At 59.0% G+C, this 18786-nt stretch overlaps 8 protein-coding genes and 2 non-coding genes across 10 annotated transcripts; 7 read left to right on the top strand and 3 right to left on the bottom strand.

Annotated features, from left to right (window-relative positions):
* Positions 1 to 28: 28 nt before the first annotated feature.
* Positions 29 to 2581, bottom strand: PHYSODRAFT_488392 (hypothetical protein; the record flags this gene model as incomplete). Its single annotated transcript, XM_009525416.1, has 2 exons — positions 29 to 1495; positions 1601 to 2581. The coding sequence occupies 2 exons, from the start codon at positions 2579 to 2581 to the stop codon at positions 29 to 31; spliced, it is 2448 nt and encodes an 815-aa protein (XP_009523711.1).
* Positions 2582 to 3949: 1368 nt separating this feature from the next.
* On the bottom strand, positions 3950 to 4684 carry PHYSODRAFT_285540 (hypothetical protein). The gene is made up of 2 exons (XM_009525415.1): positions 4272 to 4684; positions 3950 to 4181 (listed from the first exon to the last, which is right to left on the bottom strand). The coding sequence occupies exons 1-2, from the start codon at positions 4664 to 4666 to the stop codon at positions 4058 to 4060; spliced, it is 519 nt and encodes a 172-aa protein (XP_009523710.1). The 5' UTR covers positions 4667 to 4684; the 3' UTR covers positions 3950 to 4057.
* A 189-nt stretch (positions 4685 to 4873) lies between these two features.
* PHYSODRAFT_492999 (hypothetical protein) lies at positions 4874 to 6822 on the top strand (the record flags this gene model as incomplete). The annotated part of the gene is made up of 3 exons (XM_009525414.1): positions 4874 to 5272; positions 5330 to 6573; positions 6645 to 6822. 3 exons carry the CDS (start codon positions 4874 to 4876, stop codon positions 6820 to 6822), a joined length of 1821 nt encoding a protein of 606 aa, XP_009523709.1.
* A 630-nt stretch (positions 6823 to 7452) lies between these two features.
* On the bottom strand, positions 7453 to 8823 carry PHYSODRAFT_497112 (hypothetical protein; the record flags this gene model as incomplete). Its single annotated transcript, XM_009525413.1, has 1 exon — positions 7453 to 8823. One exon carries the CDS (start codon positions 8821 to 8823, stop codon positions 7453 to 7455), a length of 1371 nt encoding a protein of 456 aa, XP_009523708.1.
* A 302-nt stretch (positions 8824 to 9125) lies between these two features.
* On the top strand, positions 9126 to 9198 carry PHYSODRAFT_t764. The gene has a single exon. It is a non-coding gene; the product is annotated as a tRNA-Arg (tRNA).
* Positions 9199 to 9834: 636 nt separating this feature from the next.
* PHYSODRAFT_t765 lies at positions 9835 to 9907 on the top strand. Its single transcript has one exon. It is a non-coding gene; the product is annotated as a tRNA-Arg (tRNA).
* Positions 9908 to 10186: 279 nt separating this feature from the next.
* On the top strand, positions 10187 to 11311 carry PHYSODRAFT_489637 (DAHP synthetase; the record flags this gene model as incomplete). Its single annotated transcript, XM_009525412.1, has 1 exon — positions 10187 to 11311. The coding sequence occupies one exon, from the start codon at positions 10187 to 10189 to the stop codon at positions 11309 to 11311; it is 1125 nt and encodes a 374-aa protein (XP_009523707.1).
* Positions 11312 to 12379: 1068 nt separating this feature from the next.
* On the top strand, positions 12380 to 14932 carry PHYSODRAFT_313396 (hypothetical protein; the record flags this gene model as incomplete). The annotated part of the gene is made up of 1 exon (XM_009525411.1): positions 12380 to 14932. The coding sequence occupies one exon, from the start codon at positions 12380 to 12382 to the stop codon at positions 14930 to 14932; it is 2553 nt and encodes an 850-aa protein (XP_009523706.1).
* A 114-nt stretch (positions 14933 to 15046) lies between these two features.
* On the top strand, positions 15047 to 15745 carry PHYSODRAFT_491668 (hypothetical protein; the record flags this gene model as incomplete). Its single annotated transcript, XM_009525410.1, has 1 exon — positions 15047 to 15745. One exon carries the CDS (start codon positions 15047 to 15049, stop codon positions 15743 to 15745), a length of 699 nt encoding a protein of 232 aa, XP_009523705.1.
* Positions 15746 to 16070: 325 nt separating this feature from the next.
* Positions 16071 to 18569, top strand: PHYSODRAFT_463085 (hypothetical protein; the record flags this gene model as incomplete). Its single annotated transcript, XM_009525409.1, has 2 exons — positions 16071 to 16265; positions 16434 to 18569. Coding segments are annotated over 2 exons (2331 nt in total), but the record flags the coding sequence as incomplete, so codon positions are not given.
* Positions 18570 to 18786: the final 217 nt, after the last annotated feature.

Here is an 18786-nt window from a genome sequence, read left to right as displayed (position 1 = left end):
TTGATGGCAAGTTGCAGTCTTAAACAGCCTACAGCTGGACGGTGAATGAAATGGCTTCTCCGGTGCCGTTGAGACTCTGCGTGTAGCTGCTGGAGTTGAGCAGCACCACCTCGAACGTTCCTTCTGTACCAACTGGAGCCGTGATCGTCACGTTAAGTTGAGTGTCGTCACGCGTCCAGGCAGCAGCGACGGAGCCGTAGGGCGTGCTCACGCTAGCGTTCGCGTTCGTGAGGCCCAGCCCCGTCACCAGCGGGTTCACGATCCAGCGGCGGAATCCGAAGTCCACGGGGCGAATGCCGGCGATGTAGTTGGTCAGCGCGTACGTAGGAGCGCCACCCCACGGGTGACTCAGCGACGTGAATTCCTGAAGTCCTGGCTCAAGCGACTGCGAGACGTACTCCCAACTGGCCCCGGAGCGATACGACTCGTTAGAGATCATGGCGTCCCAGAGGTTGTCCAGCAAGAAGACGGCCTCGTCCGTGTGTCCGGTTTGCAGCAGTGCATCAAGCAGGAACCCGTTCGTGTTCGGGGAGATCTTGGTCGTGTTGTCCGTGGTGCTCGAGTCGAGGTACCCGGGGCCTTGACGCAGACCCTCCAGGCTTTCCACGCACAGTTTGATCTGCGTTTCGCTCGCTACTCCAGAGGTGATAGCGAACGCAGTGGCCGAGACACCGTAGACCTCAGGAGTCGAGACGTCCACGGCGTAGTTGCCCAGTGCATCGCTCCAGAGCAGCTCGTTGATGGCGGTCTTGACGGTAACAGCGACAGCTGCCCACTCGTTGGCCGAGCCTTCGTCTCCTACAGCCTCCGCCACCTTGGCCATGCCTTCCAGACATTGCACAGCTGCAGCGTTGACGGCGGTGCCCGCGCTCGATCCCAAGAACACGTACACATCCACGTACTTGTTGACGTCAATGAGGCCGTTGCTCTCCTGACAGCTCGCAAGCCAAGCCGTAGCATTCCTCAACGACTCCCAGTTGGCTCGCGCGAAGTCCACGTCGTTGAAGTATTCCATGTACGACACAAACCCGATGAGCCCCAAGATGTCGTAGTCCGGGAAGTTCAAATACGCGTCAGCTGTACCAGCGTTAAACATGAAAACTTCGGGCGTGGGCATCGGAGTCTCGTACGTCATGACCATCAGACCGGGGTACTGCCCATTCGATCCCTGGTAGTCGAGCAAGTACTCCCACGTACCCGTGATCTGCTCGGGCTTGGAGTTGGCCACGCCAATGATGCGGGTCGTGTGGTAGAAGTCGCCCAGCCAAATGTATCGGTCGCGCTTGGCACCATCGAGGCACACCCCGTACGTGTTACTCTGCACGCCGAACTCCGGGAGCACTACGCTCTCGTCGGTCATCGGGTTCGAGTAAAGGACGTTGGTTGAATCGTTCAAGCTTGTGGCCGTCACGTTGCGGACGAACGAAGCTTGGTCTTGCCATCCACCGAAGCCGATAGCACCCTTCCCGGTCGTCGAGTAGTCATTGAGCGTAAGCTGGGACTCGCTGTAGCCGAAGTCGGCAATCGTGACGTCAAGTACTTGTTGGCCATCTAACCAAAGTGCCAAGTTCCCTGCTGTGGAGTTCACTGCAACCTTCACCGGGTACCAAACGTACTCCTTCACGTTGAATGGCACTTCGTAGTTGCCCATTGGGTAGCTCTTCATATCCGTCGTGTTGACGAAGTCGAAGCCGTAGGTCAAAGTCACCGAGTTGGCCGGAAACAGCGTCATGTTGGTGTTCACGTAGGTCGAGTTGGCGGGGTACTCCGACGACAAGTGGAACATGAGGGAGCCTCGGTTGGCTGCGATGTCGTAGCCAACGTAGAACCCGACGCCGCCGCGGATGATCTGCGTCTCGAACTCGAGCGTGTAGTCACTCAGGTTCCACGTCTTGTACGAGACTCCTGGCCGCGTACCAGGCACAAAAGTCCCGTTCTCTTCCGACGCGCTCCAGGACGAGATCTGGCTGCCCGCATCCAGGCAAGCAGCGCTCACCGCGCGAGCACCGAGGTTCCAAATCTCGTTGTACTTGGCGTTGGAGCTCGAAAACTTCCCGGGGAGCGTGGCCAGATCGTCGATCACCTCAATCGACGCCTGTAGACCGACGGCCTCGAACGTGACGGAGTCACCGCTCAGTAGACGCAGCGTCTGCCACCGCTGGCCGGGCTGACTCAGCATGGACGTCACCGTCGCGCCGATCTCCTCCTGGGTAAAGCGGTGCGTCTCGACGCGACGTGAGTTGGCGACTGCCGTGGCGAATTGCGAGGGTCCATCGGAGAAGTTGGTCGACAGCACGGCGAACTGCTCCGAGTACTTTACTTCCACGTCGACGGGGCCGTTCGAGACGGCGGACACCACGAAGTACGGGAGTCCTGCTACTTCGTAGTCGTAGTCGAGTGTGGCGATGGGATCTGCAGCGGTTAACGTGAAGCCTTTGGTGTAGTCGGTTGATGCGATCGTCGGCGCGGAGCCAAGCGCAAGCTTCTTGGGCGTGAACACTCCATAGTCGGTGGACGCCTCCACTAAAATGTTGGTGCTACAAGCTGCCACCACCACTGCCGCAACTTGCAACCCGCGCATCAGTGTCAACGTGCAGTATTGATGTTATCGGCCGAAATGCGAACTGAGTTGCTTTCGGACTCTGAGGCCAACGGATCACGACCTCGCACCGCTGCGTGGTTGAAGTCTTATGCAGACTTCGATTTGCACGAGGGAGCAAGCGCAAAGTTGACACACTCCAGCACGGTCTTCAAGCTAAAGTCATGTCGCTCATTGCGACGAAGCCGGCTGACGAAGTTGAAGTGAGCAAGACACAGTGTGCTCAACAGCAAACCGCGAGCAACATCAGTTGCATCAGCGCTCTGAAGTTCAAATGGATTTGCCCGCAGCCCAGAACCGAGCGTTAATCACGTCGACTGCAACTTGATTTCTATGAGCAGGCTACCACGCTAAAGTATAAAATGCTTACGCAGAATCACACCTTCTACGAGCCCGAGCCCGTCTACTTCAAAAGTGGGCTCCCCCTAAAACGAGAGCCAAAAGTCGCACAAAATGGGCTCCCTCATGGTAAGTACGAGATCAAGGAGCCCTGGTTCGGGCTCCCCATTGGCTCCCCTCCAGGGCTCCCCAAATTTAGCTTCAAATCTATGACGGGCTCTTCATAGTAATATCTGATTGGCCAATTTTACCTAGACTTAAGGCGAGCAACTTCGCGTGATCGATGCGCCACGCTAGAAGATCGAGCTCAAAGATCGCCACACTAGCAGATCTCGCGCCGCTCATATGTGTACAGCCGCTCCGAGGCCACCCCAGCGTCGCCGATCGTCCTTCCTTCCCCTCAAGGAGAAGCCCTCTTTCCTATGTCTTTTCAGGTTAGAACCTGGAGATACTTCAATGACGGCCAATCATCAGCGAGATATTTAACACAGGTGAGGGGGAGCCCTTAACGAGGGCTCACAGTTCTGGAGGGCTCCTTTCACTTAACCTATTGAACTCAAGAGCCCAGGAGCCCGAGCTCGCGACTTTTTGGGTTCACCCAAGAGCCCAGGAGCCCGGCTCGTAGGTGTGCGCAGAATGGTATCATGTCTTCAGTGAAGATTGCAGATGAAGTGAAAGCATCAGTACAATAACAAGGTGCTCGTCGTAGATGCCCTTCGCGGAGAGACCTCCGTCCATTTCGACCGCCGTCGGTCACGAGCTCGCAAACAGCCGCAGGTGCTATTGGTGGCGCTTTCGGTCGGTGACTGGCGGCTTCACGATCCAGCGGCGGAACTCGATCTGAACTCGTAGACGCAATGCACCACCCGCGGGGCGGTCAACGACGTGAACAAGCCGACTCCAGTATAGTAACTATAGTGAAGTGACTGCGGTATGCTGCGAATTATAGGGAGGCAGACGTATCATTACATTGTCATTCCATTCGCTGGTACGCATGCGCTCACGGCTGTAACTTGTACACCCGAACACCAAGCCACCAGAGGAAGGAGAGGCTTGGACCTGCCTGACATGGCAGCCTCTGCTGTTCCGACGTCTTTCTCCTTTGTGCGTGTGCTGAGTCTAGTTCTTCTTGAATTCCGCCAGCAGCTCGGCCAGCTCGCCGGACTTGCTCATGTCCGTGATGATGTCGCAGCCGCCCACGAACTCGCCCTTCACGTACAGCTGCGGGATCGTCGGCCATTGCCTGCAGCAACATACCCACGTGGAACAAAAAAGTCAGTTAATACACTCTGCCGCCTCCAAGTCCGTCCATTGTAGACAGACAGCCACGTACGAGTACTCCTTGACGCCCTCGCGGATCTCCGGGTGGTCCAGCACGTTGACGCTGTCGAAGCTCACGCCCTGCGCGTGCAGGATGCGCACCACCTGCATGCTGAAGCCGCACTGCGGGGCCGAGGGCGTGCCCTTCATGTAGAGCATGATGGGGTACGTCTTGACATGGCTCTCGATCATCTTGAGGATCTCGTCCTTCTCCGTCGACTTGGCCGCGTGGTACTGCGGCTGGAAGTCCGAGTGCGAGCCGTCGTCGCCGCTCTTGGCCGAGAAGAAGCGCGGCTGCTGGGCCAGCAGCTGCAGCTGCGAGGCCACGGCGGGAGCCGCGCGGGCGGCAAGCGCGCGCTGGCTGCCGCGCACAGCGGAGCGGGCCACTCGGCGCACAATCGTCGTCATCACCATCGGGATTCGAGTCTCTTTGATCAGGAAGTGCGAGGCGTTGCTCCAGCGGACTCCAGACGCTCTTTGATTGGCTATATATGTGACCAGCTCCATTTTAACCACCAATCATATTGCGTATGTCGCTCTTACTTCACTCCACTATACGTCAACTTGCGGCGAGCGGGCCAGAATAGCAAAAGGAAGCAGGAAGAGCGCCAGGCCATGACGTCCAACCCTCCCCATGTCGCGACGCAGAGCGGCGGCCTCGCAGCCAAGCAGGCCGCAGCGGCGGCCGCCGCGCGCTTCGCCGGCTACTCGTCCTTCTACGCGTCGCCTTCGGGCCCCGGCCACCACCAGCAGCAGCAGTTCTTCCCCGGCCAGTCGCCCACTGGGCCGCCGCCGCCTCGCCCCGGCATGTTCAACGGCCCCAGAGGGCCCCCGCCCCCGCGGCCTCCGCACCTCGCCAACGGTTTTGCTCGGCCACCGCTGCCGCAGTTCGCCTTTAACGGGCGCGGCCCGCCGCCGATGATGCGGCCGCCGCCTCGTCCAGCTCCAGGCCAGGCGCCCCCGTCGTCCTCGCCGCCCTCGGCGTCCCAGTGGCAGTGGAGCAACGGCGGCAGCGTGCAGACGTCGGCCCCGGCCAATGCAGCACTCGTGAGGTTCAATATCAGTCCCCAGAGCAGAGGGCCCCCTCCCAGGAACTTCGGCCCGCCGCCTGCGGCCTTCTCAGCTGCGCCGAAGCCCGCGGCCCCGGCTGCGGCTTCGCCCATGGGAGGTAACGCCAAGTGGCCCGACGCGCTCCACGACTACGTGAAGCGCGCGTTTGCGCGCTGCAAGGGCGCGGCGGACCAGAGCATTACCCAGAACTCGTTGAAGGAGATGATCACGAACGCCATCATGACCAACAGTCTGTGGACGAAGAACTGGACGGCGGAACCGCTGCCGGTGCTGGTTGGAGACACGCCGGCGGCGGCCATGCAGGCCAAGGTGGGCATGGGTGGGCCCATGCCGGGAGCGGCCAATAGGTTCGCTGCGCCTTCGCCTAGTAACGGCAGTTTCCAGTCGAACCGGGGGTTTGTTCCGTTCAAAGAGCCTTCGGCCAAGAAGAACAAGGCGAACAAGCGCAAACACGACGGCTTCGAGATCGAGGCTGCGGACGTGCAGCGCAAGAATCAGAGGAAACAGCGGTTCCACATGACGCAGCAGGAACTCAAGAGCCTAGTGACGCCCGAGGTGGATACGAAGAAGCTGCAGGTGCTGACGCAGGACGGAGACCTGGACCTCGCCGCCATGGTCATCAAAGGTACTAGTCAGACGGTTGAAAAGGAATACTTGCGATTAACCTCTCCCCCGCATCCGTCGACGGTGCGACCCGAGCCGGTGCTGCACAAGGCGCTGGAACTCGTCAAGTCGAAGTGGAAGAAGGGTGATCACGATTATATTTATGCCTGTAGCCAGCTCAAGTCCATTCGCCAGGATTGCACAGTCCAGCATATCAAGAACGAGTTCACGGTCGCTGTGTACGAGACCCACGCGCGGGTAGCACTCGAGTCCGGCGATATCAACGAGTTCAACCAGTGCCAGACGCAGCTCCACGAGCTGTACGAGAAGCTCATCCCAGGCGAGGCCATCGAGTTCCTCGCGTACCGCATCTTGTATTGTGTCTACGTGTCTCTGCAAGCCAAGAAGGGCGACTCGAATGCGGGACAGCTTGGCATGTACCACGTGCTGGGCATGGTGACGGCCAAGCTGCGTGCCGACCCGGCGATCGCCCATGCGCTGGCAGTGCGCCAGGCGGTTGCTATGAATGATTACCATCGTTTTTTCAAACTTTATGTAGATGCTCCGAATATGGCAGGTTACCTGATGGACGTAATGGTCCCCGCGATCCGGCTTAGCGCTCTTCGAGCCATGTGCAAAGCGTACGTTGAAGTGTCACCGTGTTGTTTCCAGGGCTGAATGATTTCTGACGTTCGTGTTTTGTTTTGCGTAGGTATCGACCAACTCTCCCTGTGCAGTACATTCGCGATGAGCTCAAGCTCGAAGGCAGGGCAGGAAAAGCGTTCATCCGCCAGTCTGGCCTCGCGTTTGTGAAGGGGGACAAAACACGCGTCGACACGAAGGCCTCGAACATCGTCTGGGTGCTGAGCAATGAGTCGTCGCTTATTTAGGCTTGCTGGTGGCGTGCGCCATCGCTCAATTATCCTGTGAAGATGCCTTGTCGCCTGCTGCTATGAAGAAACACGGAGAGACGTCGTACAACAAGCGCCGGGCGCAAAACGAAGTGTCGCCATGCCGCCTGTGAGGTGAGCTACTCGTAGCCGAAAAAAAATCGCCAAGATCAAGCTGGGGCGTCGCCTCTCTCCGGCCCTCCGCTGTGGGGCGCGTGTCGTCCAGAGTTTGTCTGCAGTTCTTCGCAGTGGTGGCACGTTATACTCCATCAAAACGGCGGGGCGGAGAGAGGCTGGGTGTAGCTGATGAGTCGGGTATTGATCGAGACGAGGAGAGTGAGGGAGGGAGGGAGAGATGAAGAAGGAGACCCTAGCAGCCAAAGCGGCGGTGCTTCCCCATGCACCTGCAGGTTACATATTCCCACCGGCTTGCGGCGTTCGTTGCTGCCAAATGAACTGGTCGGCATGCCACACGAAGTGTTTGCAAAGTTGCCGAAGCTGCTGGCCGTAATTCAGAGAACTGGAGTATCGCATGCATCTTGCATAAGTATCATAATGAAAATGCTTTTTGAGTTCGCTCGTAGCGTTATCTATGAGGTATCGACGCAGACCACTTCACGCTGAATTGACTTACAGCTTGCGCTTCTTGTGCGCCGGCTCGTCCTGCATGCTGCCCTCGCGGCCCAGCTGAATCATGGCAGCATCGGCGATGGCGAGAGCCGACATGGCCTCCACGAGCGGCACGACGCGAGGCAGCACGCACGGGTCGTGGCGGCCCTTGGCCTCCAGCACAGTGTCCTTGCCGTCGTAGCTGACGGTGGGCTGCGCGCGTCCGATGGTCGACACGGGCTTGATGGCCACGCGGAAGTAGATGTCGGCGCCGCTGGTGATACCGCCCAGCACACCGCCAGCGTCGTTCTTGGTCACTCCCAGCTTCTCCGGGCGCTCGGCTTCCGAGCCGGCGCAGAAGGGGTCGTTGTGCTCCGAGCCGCGCTTGCTGGTGCCCGAGAAACCCGAGCCGATCTCGAAGCCCTTGGTGGCCGGGATGGACATCATGGCGTGCGCCAGCACAGCCTGCATCTTGTCGAAGCACGGCTCGCCTAGGCCCACGGGCGCGTTGCGGATCACGCACGTGACCACGCCGCCGGTCGAGTCCTCGTCCACCTTCATGGTGCGCACAACGGTGGACATGGCGCAAGCCGACGGCGGGTGCGGGCAGCGCACGGGGATGAGGTCGTCCGTGAGCCAGGCGTCCAGGTTCTCGGGCGCGGGCACCACGTCGCCCTTGCGGTTGTACACGACCTTCTCCGTGTCAATGTACGCGGGCGTGGCGAGGTCGTCCTCGGCCTTGACGAACTCGGCGTCGTACGCCTTGTCGTTCTCGAGCTGCTGGGCCGCGTCCTCAACCTTGGTCCACTTGGCGGGGTCGCGCAGGATGCGGATGGAGCCGATGGTGTCCACGTCCTCGCGCGTGTAGATGGCCTTCTTGGGGTCGTTCAGCAGCTCGCGCGGCATGTCGACCGAGCCGATGGAGCTCACCCAGCACACGATGGACGTGCCGAACTTCTCCTTGAGCCACTTCTCGGCCACGGCGCCGGCGGCCACGCGGCCGATGGTCTCACGGGCGCTGGCACGACCACCGCCGCTGCTGGCGCGCGTGCCGTACTTCATCTGGTACGTGTAGTCGGCGTGGCCGGGGCGCGGCACCTGGTCCATCTCCTTGTAGTCCTTGGGGCGCACGTTCTCGTTGGGCACGAAGAGCGCCACGGGCGTGCCGAGCGTGAAGCCCTTCTCGGTGCCGCTCATGATGGTCACCAGGTCCTTCTCGTCGCGCGGCGTCGTGAGCTTGCTCTGGCCGGGGCGGCGGCGCGTGAGCTGCGGCTGGATGTCGGCCTCGGTCAGCGCCAGCGACGGCGGCACGCCGTCCACGATGCAGCCCACACCCTTGCAGTGCGACTCGCCGAAGGTCGTCACGCGGAAGAAGCGGCCGAAGGTGCTCATGGTGGTGGAGGGTTAAATGAAGGAGGGGGGCAGTGGAGGGGGCTACGTGTACGTGGCCACACACGCGGAGTTCTAAAGTGAAGAGCTCAATTAGGATTGCCCAAACCGTGAAATGACTGACGTGGGAGCGCTCGTGGACCCATATGCGTAGTGTACGCCACACGAATTCGTACTTTTACCGCCGGTCCGGGAATTGTATCCCCGGGGTGCAATTTTGAAGGTGGCTACATGAACATGGACGTGCTTTTTGCACCACCTTGTGAACTTTGTGGTGGACGCGCGGCGCGTGGGTAACTATGCGCGCTCGCGTGGCCCAATGGATACGGCGCTGCCCTCCTAAGGCAGAGATTGCGGGTTCAAGTCCCGCCGTGAGTACTTTTTCGGGTGAAAATCCTGCCACCAGTTGTGCTTACGGGGATGCGAGTTGACGTCGCCCGCACCGGAACATGCCAACTTGGCATGTGGCATTGCCAAGCCTACCGCGCATGCTGCTCATGAGTACTCCTGATTGAGGGTCCACCTGTCATACACACTCTTATATCATGTTGTGGCATAGTTAGAGCTAATACATTTTACGTTCCTGGACCAGTACATGGATACTTGTAGATTGCTCTACAATATTGCTGTTCCAGTGGTATTTTCCCCTCGCAGGTATCGAACAGCAATACCTCCCCTCAGCAAGATGATCAGCTCGAGTTGGTTGTCTGTTGCTCGTTTGCCTGGTTGCGAGTGCGTCGCTTACGTCGGCGTTGTCGACTGTTTAGTCACACATACACAAGGGTGCTGTGCTCGCTGCATGGCTACAATGCAAGTTGCTCACATTGTCGCGAACACAAGCAAGTGCCGCGTTTGTTGATAGGTTCAACGTGCTCATAAGGTCCCTCGCCCTTGACGCGGTACCGGTGATAGCGCTCCAGAGCCTGCAGTAAAACACCCACTGTCACGAGAATTGCAAACGTCTAGCAGCTTAACACTAACTCATGGTGGAGTAATAAACATTTGCCCCAAGCTGCTCGCGTGGCCCAATGGATACGGCGCTGCCCTCCTAAGGCAGAGATTGCGGGTTCAAGTCCCGCCGTGAGTATTTTTGCCACCACGATGCAACGAACGGACCGGGATCGCCGATCTGTCAAGTCGTGCTGTTATGCTGTTGTCTCATCAGTTGCTGTCCACTCCGATCTGCCACTAAAATCGCGCAAAATTGTGCACCCCCTGGGCCACAAATTAATGCCCCGGGGGGGCCACAATTGCTGCTTGGGCGTTCTTGTGGCTGTCAAGTCAATCTACCTACGCACAGCATATCGAAGTTGCTCATTCCTGAATTTGCCCCGCACCTGTCAAGTCAATGTCAAATCGATCCACAATGCAGCCGAACCCCGAGCCTGAGACCGAGCGTGCCGTGAAGCGCCAGCGCCTGCAGGATCGCAACGTGATCGCCATGAAGCCGCTCGTGCCGCCGGCCTGTGTGCTGGAGGAGCTTCCCGTCATTCCTGAGGTGCACGAGCTGGTGGACGCCACCAGGGACGCCGTGTCCCGCATCCTGCACGGCCAGGACGACCGCCTCGTGGTGGTCGTGGGCCCGTGCTCCATTCACGACGTGGACGCCGCGATGGACTACGCCAAGCGCCTCAAGGTGCTGGCTGACGAGCTGGACGGCGAGCTGCTGGTGATCATGCGCACGTACTTCGAGAAGCCGCGCACCACCGTGGGCTGGAAGGGGCTCATCAACGACCCGGACCTCAACCAGTCGTTCAACATCAACAAGGGCATCCGCATCGCCCGCAAGCTGCTGCTGGACGTCAACGCGCTGGGTCTGCCCGTGAGTCTCGAGTTCCTGGACACCATCTCGCCACAGTTCACGTCGGACCTCATCTCGTGGGGAGCCATCGGCGCCCGCACTACGGAGTCGCAGCTGCACCGCGAGCTGACGAGCGGCCTGTCGATGCCGGTGGGCTTCAAGAACGGCACGGGCGGCAACGCCAAGGTGGCGGTGGACGCTGCCGTGGCCTCGTCGCAGCCGCACAACTTCCTGGGGCTCAACGAGCACGGCCTCGCGTCCATTGTGCGCACCAAGGGCAACAAGGACTGCCACGTGATCCTCCGCGGCGGCTCCAGCGGCCCCAACTACGAGCAGCAGTACATTGACGAGGCGGCCGAGATGCTGGTCAAGGCCAAGCAGCCGTCCAAGATCATGGTGGACTGCTCGCACGGCAACTCCCGCAAGCTCCACTCCAACCAGCCCAAGGTGGCCAGCTACCTGGCCGGCATCATCGCCGAGGGCAACACCAACCTGCTGGGCGTTATGATCGAGTCCAACATCGTGGAGGGCAACCAGTCCCTCGGCGACGACCCGTCCAAGCTCGTCTACGGCAAGAGCATCACGGACGCTTGCATCAACTGGGACGACACTGTCACGACGCTGAAGGAGCTCGCCGAAGCCGTCGCCAAGCGACGCAAACGCGCCGCCGCCGAGCCGACCGCCAACTAGTTGTCAGACACAGTATCTAATGCAAGCCGCAATATAATCGTTGATAGACGTTCAAACGAGAGCCATAGGCGCGTGCACGTACAGGTAGAAACGCCCACAGCTTCGGACGCACTAATCAAATAGCAACGCGATGTGGATCGATTCGAGAGCGACAAGTATGCAACGCGAATTGCTTGATCCTGCACGCAGGACTTCAACTACTGTGTAACTTGAAGTGGTGGACGTCGGATTATGTGCAGCTCGACTTGGTCGCGCATGACTCCAAGATGGTCTGCGGCAAAACCTCCACGAGAGGAGAGATGCCAACCAAACTCCGAAGCCCAGGAATGCGTTTCGCCCGAAGTCTTCGACCTCCATCGATTACATGTAAACTACCTGGTAGGTATCAGTTGATGTCGTTATTGACACCCAGCAGCATCAACTGTAACACTTGGAGCTGAAAGTTCAACCATACCCAAAAGCCTCCGACCCTCCGACTTTCTCCGACTCGTACACAAAACATGCGGATAGGAGGGGGGTCACCTTTAACTATCACCCAGCTACGCGCTACGCGCGAACCTAAAACCCCTAAAGGCTCGCTGCGCTCGCTGGGCCAGAACCCTAAGCCCGCTGCGGCTCGCACGCGTCGCCTCCGCTTGCTAGGTAGAGCACTGCTGGGTCCTGGGTTTGCAGCCGCGTGCTACGCACACGGACTGTCAAACCGCAGGCGGGCTCGCTACGCTCGCTCCGTGCCATCCATCCCAAGGCTCCGACCAATGAGCAAACGGGACGACTAATCTATCTTGGACTGTGTATGCATAACACTTTGGGAAGGGGTAGGGTAATACTGTTATGCTCCGACCGCGCTTGACTGGGGATTTGTATACCTATCATCTTAAGTGCGGTCGGAGATTTGATGATATTCTACCATAAACACCACCGATTACCGCGATCTCGCTGATGCTTTTGAGGTGACCCCAGTGAGGTCCCGGTCTGCGACTTCCCGCCGCTGGTTTCGCGGTCAGTTCATTACAGTATCGATTTCGCCGACCAGAGCACAAGTCCTGTACTCCACTTCATCCAAGCGCTATGCGTAGCTTCGGCGTTGCACTGGTGCTGGCACCGGCGCTAGCCGCTGTGTGTCTCGCCGACAACCTCGACAAGTACGGAGTGTTCACACCCAAGAAGATCGCGCTGGGTTCCGCGCCGTCCATGGACGGACAGACCTACTCGGGCGGCTTCACGCTCTCGTCAGACGCACCGCTGGCCACGCTTGACTACGACTACGAAGTGGCGGGCCGGCCGTACTTCGTCGTGTCCTCCGTCTCCAATGGACCCGTAGACGTCGAAGTCAAGTACTCGGAGCAGTTTCCGGCGCTTTCGCTCAACTACTCGGATGGTCCGTCGCAGTTCACCACGTCCATCGCCAACTCGCGTCGCGTTGAGACTCACCGCTTCACGGACAGCGACGTCGGGGCAACGATCACCTCCATGCTCAGCCAGCCCGGTGAACGGTGGCAGTCACTGCGTCTGCTCACTGGCGACTCCATCACGTTCGAGAAGGTCGGCCTTCAGGCCTCGATCGAGGTGATCGACGACCTCACCACTCTGCCGGGCAAGTTTTCAAGCTCGAACGCCAAGTACGACGAGATCTGGAAGCTGGGTGCTCGTGCTATCACCGCTGCCTGTTTGGATGCCGGTAGCCAGCTGCCGTCCTGGAGCTCGTCCGAGGAGAACGGCACCTTCGTGCCTGGCACGCGTCCCGGTATCTCCTACCGGACGTGGAACCTGACCAACTACGTGCTCAACTTTGAGTCGCAGATCATCCGCGGAGGCGCAGGATATACCATTGCGTACGATCTGACGGGCAACCGTGACGGCGTCCAGATCCACCTGGCGTCCGAGTACCCGAGCGATACGACGTACATCAACACCAACACCACACTCTTCCCCGCCAACACTGCGACCCTCGCTTGGGGCTACGACTTTGCCAACGCTACGAGCATGACAAGCTACATCCTGGGCCAGTACAACGTGCCGTTCACCGTGAAGGAGAACGTCTGGTATCCTGTCGAAATCCGCGTCAACTCGACGGCCGGCAACATTGTCTTCTCCATCGACGGACAGCAAGTGTTCGACATTGTGCTGACTGAAATGGGCTTCACGGATGACCAGCTCTCGTTCTACGGTTGGGCTTCGCGTGGTGAAGGCGCGATCGGCTTCGGCGGTTGGCAGGACCAGGCCTCTTACGTGAAGAATGTGACGGTCACGAGCCTCACGGACTCGTCCGAAGTGCTCTACTCGAACCCGATGACGGATGAGAGCGTGGTGGTGCCAGAATTCGGTGGCCAGAGCAACACGTACGGCGCATGTCTGGATGGCGCCAAGCGCGATCGGTACATTTGGCTGGGCGACTTCTACCACACGACGCGCATCATGGGCGTTGCCAACTCCAAGCCTGAGCAGATCACCGGCACGTGGGAGTTCCTGTTTGAGTACCAAGCGGACTATGGCCAGCTTCCTGGCTTCGTCCCCATTTCGTATCAATCGCCGATGCCCACCCCTGAGGTCTTCCTCTTCAACTCTGGGACAGCCAATGCCAACTACTACTTCCCGGACTACGTGATCCTCGGCCTCATCGGCTTGGAATCGTACATGGACTACTACGACGGTGTCGCCTTCGTCGAAGCCCACTGGGAAGAGTTGACTCGCGCCATGACGTGGCTCGTGGGTTGCCAAGGAAGCAACGGACTCATCGACCTGACGCCCTACACGGTGGTCTTCCTCGGGCCCGGAGCCGGTATGGCTGTGAACGCTGCCGCTGTTCAGTGTCTTGATGGCATGGCCAGGGTGGCCCGTGCTGTAGGCGACTGGGAGTCCGCGAACGCGTGGGTCGAGACTGCTGCCAGCGTCAAGACCGCCATCAACGAGCTGCTCTGGAACGATACGCTGGGCAACTACGCAGTGGATGTCTCGACTCCTGATGTGTACGGCGTCTCGGCCACTGCGTTCGCTCTCACCTCTGGAGTAGCGAACGAGACTCAAGTCAAGCTGTGCGTGAAAGGTCTGGAGGGTCTGCGTCAAGGCCCCGGGTTCCTCGACTCGAGCTCCACGGCCAACACCACTGAAATCTCCCCGAACACGAACGGGTTCCTGCTCGACGCTCTGCTGCAGCACGGATACACGGACCAGGTCGTCTTCTTGCTGGACAACCTCTGGGACGCCATGATCTCGAACGAGTCCTACCGTACCGGGGCCAGTTGGGAGTACGTCGCGCAGTCTCTCGAGCCTGGAATCGACTTTTTCACGTCGCTGAGCCACCCGTGGGGTGGTGCCCCCACCTACGCGCTGACCAACTACATCGCCGGCATTCGCCCGATGGAGTTCGGCTTCCGCCGCTGGATCGTGAACCCGCTGGTGACGGGGCTGAACATGACCAGCGCTAGCGCCACGGTGAACACCCCGTACGGCTCCATCAGCGCTGCTTGGGAGCTGGCCGACAACCAGCTCAGTGTGACGATTACTGCGCCGGTGGGCACGGACGGCACTTTTGAGGTTGCTCAACCCAGTTCGTCGACGGGCATCTACGAGCAGCACCTTGTCGGCACAGGCGAGGCCACCTCCATCACCATTCAGCTGTAAGGAAGGACAAGTTGGTCAGCATTTTGAAGGACCATTTTGTCGGATACATTTGCGCTTCATTTGGTAATATCATTTCAGCACAGTAGCTGCTCGCATCTCTGTCCGTGGCCGACTATGAGCGCAGAGGACGTGGACTCGTTGGACGTCTACATGGCGTCCCTGGAGCTGCCGTCGGGGCAGGACGCGACCATGTCGATGGCGCAGGCGCGGGCTGAGCAGCACGCCAATAGCCGCAGTGCCTCGGGCGGCCCCGCTGTCGTGGTGAAGAACCGCCGCTACCGGCGTCTGCAGCAGCTACTGGACGAGAGTGAGGGGGAGGACGCGTACTTCTCGGACGCCATGATGCAGCAGCGCAGCCCCGCGCTCTTCCACTTCTACCTGGGGCAGTATCTTGCTCTCGAAAAGGGTCCAACTGCAACTACCGCAGACAATGGAGGACAGAAGTTGTCCTCCTTCCTAATGGACACTTGCCAACGCAGCCAGATGGAGGCGCGGCGCGTGGCTGAGCAGGAAACGTGGGGCAAGTTCACCGCGGCCGACGAGAAGCAGGAGAAGGCTCGAGTGGAGCGCCTGTACGAGGAGGACAACGTCGTTGAAGAGGAGGAAGATGATAAGGGTGAAGACGACGAAGAGGAACTGAATGCGTACAGTGTGGCGCAGAGGCGCCAGCAACTCATCGAGGTCATGAGCACCCGGTTCCTGAACGGTGAGGACGGCGAGTATGTGAATTACGCCGAGATCGACGCCGATGAGAGGCTGGACGACTTTGTCGCGATCCAGCGTGACGCAGAAGATCGGTATTTCGCGGACTAAAGAAACATGTACCACGTTGAGATCATCTATCTGATGGGAGAGCTGAAAAAGGACAGGAACATTCAAACTGTGGATACCAGTTCAGACGAAGCTATTCTTATGCTGTAAACGTCTTCAACGAGTATTTATGTCGGACTGACATTCCACCCTCGCGCTTTGCGACTCAGCTGCCGTCGAAGAAGAGCTCGCGTTCATGATCTAAGCTGGACCATTGGTGGTGTAGCTCGTGATACATCTGCGTACGCTGGAGTGAGAACATCGTCTTTTGCATTCAAAGTAGTATCTCTGCTCCTCTTTCGACGGGTGAAGCCATCGCCGTAGCATCATGCATCGGGCCGAGAAGTCCAGCAGTAAAATCTGTCGAGCTCGCGAGGTGGAGAAGGCGCAGGAGCTTCACCGACGGAAGATCGATGGGGTCAAGTCGTATCTCTGCGGTATTATCCCCAAGCCAGCAGCGTCCCGGACAGCCGCCTCTTTCCGCCCGAGGCCGCCAAAATCGATGCTTGGCAGCTTTTCCTCCGTTACCTGCGTGAATGGCGATCCACCGATGAGTTCTGGTGGCTCACTCGCGATTTCAGCCTCTTCAGGAGACCTGGAGCCACAGCATCAAGAGAAACCCAGCGATAACGAGACTCTCAGCGAAACATTGGTGCTCAGCGGTGACTGTCAAAAGACCAACGCAGGCCAGCAGAGTCAGGCGCTGGACGAGTTTCAGCACTCACTGGCGAAAATGGCCGAGTTCCGGGGAGTGGCGCCCGTTCCTGGCTTCGGCTCCAGCAAGCAGCTCGCTGGTAAATTGGCCCCACCGCCAGCAGACTCGAGGAAGAAATCATTGAACGGGTCGTTCCGTGCGAGGCGCCTGAAGGAGATCAAGGCAGACAACGCCGAAGTGTTCGAGCGCATCCGGAAAAGTGTTGCCCACTATCGAAACGACGATCTTCGGCGCGAATGGCAGCAAAATCTGTCCTACCTGGCCTCGATCAGCGAGTTTCCAGTCGCAGCGGACGTCCTGGCTTCTCCTACGAGCACCCACAAGCAACACCACGACGATAACGACAGCCGGAACTGCTTCGGCCCATCGCCGAGGCGACCAAGCTTCTTGAAACCCACCACGCGAACGGAGCCACTGCCCAGCATCCCGGTGGTTGCCCACCCCATCAAGTCAATCCCGACATCCCCCAAGAAACTGCAGTTGAACATGACCCCTGCCTTCCGGTCGCTTCGGAAGGCGATGCCCCAGCAGCCGTCGCTCCCTCCGATTTCTTCGCCACACAGTGTCATCAATGCCGGTGGATCAACCGATTTCAGCTCGAGTGTAAGCAATGATCTCTTGTCGTCGCCTAGGGGACGGAACACTTGCCCCAGCAGCCCTGGCGTCGACGACCACTTCAATGAAAGCACTATGGGTCGCAGTCTGCCACATCGAAGCTCCACTGCAGTCGCGGCGACCAAGTTCATCGGGGACCTCCATGATAGACAAGCGGAGAACGAGATCTCGGGCGACGCCAAGTACCAGCTACTGAAGACCGGGCGCTTCGTGGGCGGCACTTATCTGGTCTTGACGGTGTTCTGTGGAGATGGCGTCACGAATCCGTACGGATTCGACGTCTTCGCGTACCAGCGCGAGTTGCAGTGCGAGTACAAGCTGAGCATCACCAAGGAGATGACACACGAGCTCCTGGACAAGAGCAGCTCGTCGTTGTTAGCGGCCGAGACCGCCGCCGCCGCGGGGACGAACTTGTCCATGCAGGAAATCGCACGCAACATCTGCGATCACATCAACTTCGCCCTGCTTGGAGCTGACCAGGGTGAGATGATCTTCCTCGCCCCCTCCGTTGCAAGGAGATCCGACCAAGCGATGCGCTTCGATGCGTCGCCAGGTCTCGTGGCGTTCTGTGTGCACCAAACCGTCGAGTTGGAGAGCGATGACACACAATACACCGGTCGCACTACCGGATCAAGCAACAAGAGAAGACTGCACGTATTTGCATCTACCTGTCCACCCCAAAGCTACCCCACAAGTCGCGGGGCAGCCAAGAATGTTCGAACAACGGGGACATCAGGACTCATGGTCAGTTTTCAAGTCACGGAGAAGCTGCCTCCGTCACGGTGCACGGCGTCATCCGAGTCCTCTGAGCCGTGCAGTTCAGCTCTCAGAGTTGAAGTAGCCATCGACGATCTCTACAGCACCATTCTGTTCGACTCGTGGCGGGATCAGCACCGTGTACTGAGCATGGATCGAGCGATAGTCGCTGCCATTCAGCACCTCCACGTCATTTCCGTTCCCTGTGGCGACGAGATTGGCAGTTTGAGGGACGAGCTGATCGTTAACTCGCACGTGAACACGCTCCTCTATCCGTGCTCGAGTCGGCCGTGGGGTGCAGCGACACTGGAGAAGAAGCGGTCAAGACAGCAACTCCCGCACTCAACGTCGCAGTTGTTCACTCACCCGATACGAGCGACGATTCTGATCCAGTCCGGGTTGATCTGGAGGAACGCATACCTCCTTGCTGAAGTCGCGCTTGATAACGCTAAGGACACGAGTTACACTGAGACTTGGTCGCATCAGCAGAGTCGGCGGAAGTTGATCCAGGACATCGATTACAGCCTAGTTGTGAGCGTCTATAATGCCAACTCGGGCTACTCCTCGAGTCGGAGGCTTCCACCCGAGCGAGTCAACTCGTTGTTGGAACGGATCGAAGCCTTGCCGAGTCAAACCAAAGCGGGCGTTGGACTGGCGGACAAGTGCATTAGCGACCAGTACACTTTCGCTGAGTGTCTGCTGGCGTTTCTTCAGCTGGACGTGGACTTGTTCGGCAACGAGATCATTGTGTTCCCAGTGCTGGAGCATGCCGCAAGCTCCGCGAGTCAGAGTGGCACCAGGCAAGCCTCCAACGGATTGGCTACTTCACCTCGCGAGTTTCTTCCGCGCCGAACGAGTTGGGAGGACGAGAACATCAGCGAGGGCGACGAAGAGGAATACAACGACGACGAAGCGACTGAGCTAAGCACCGGTGTTCAAGCGTACGACACGGACGAGG

This window comes from Phytophthora sojae (genome assembly GCF_000149755.1).
Source record: "Phytophthora sojae unplaced genomic scaffold PHYSOscaffold_3, whole genome shotgun sequence".
In the NCBI taxonomy this organism is placed as follows: domain Eukaryota; phylum Oomycota; class Peronosporomycetes; order Peronosporales; family Peronosporaceae; genus Phytophthora; species Phytophthora sojae.
The sequence above is the reverse complement of the archived record's forward strand: the minus strand, read 5'-3'. Positions and strand labels throughout refer to the sequence as shown.

What these genes read in the sequence shown, in the direction of transcription:
- PHYSODRAFT_285540 (XM_009525415.1), bottom strand. Translation starts at nt 4,666, where the DNA reads ATGACGACGATTGTGCGCCGAGTGGCCCGCTCCGCTGTGCGCGGCAGC. An exon ending in GAGGGCGTCAAGGAGTACTC is followed by an intron (nt 4,182 to 4,271) that starts GTACGTGGCTGT and finishes ATGTTGCTGCAG; the next exon opens with GCAATGGCCGACGATCCCGC.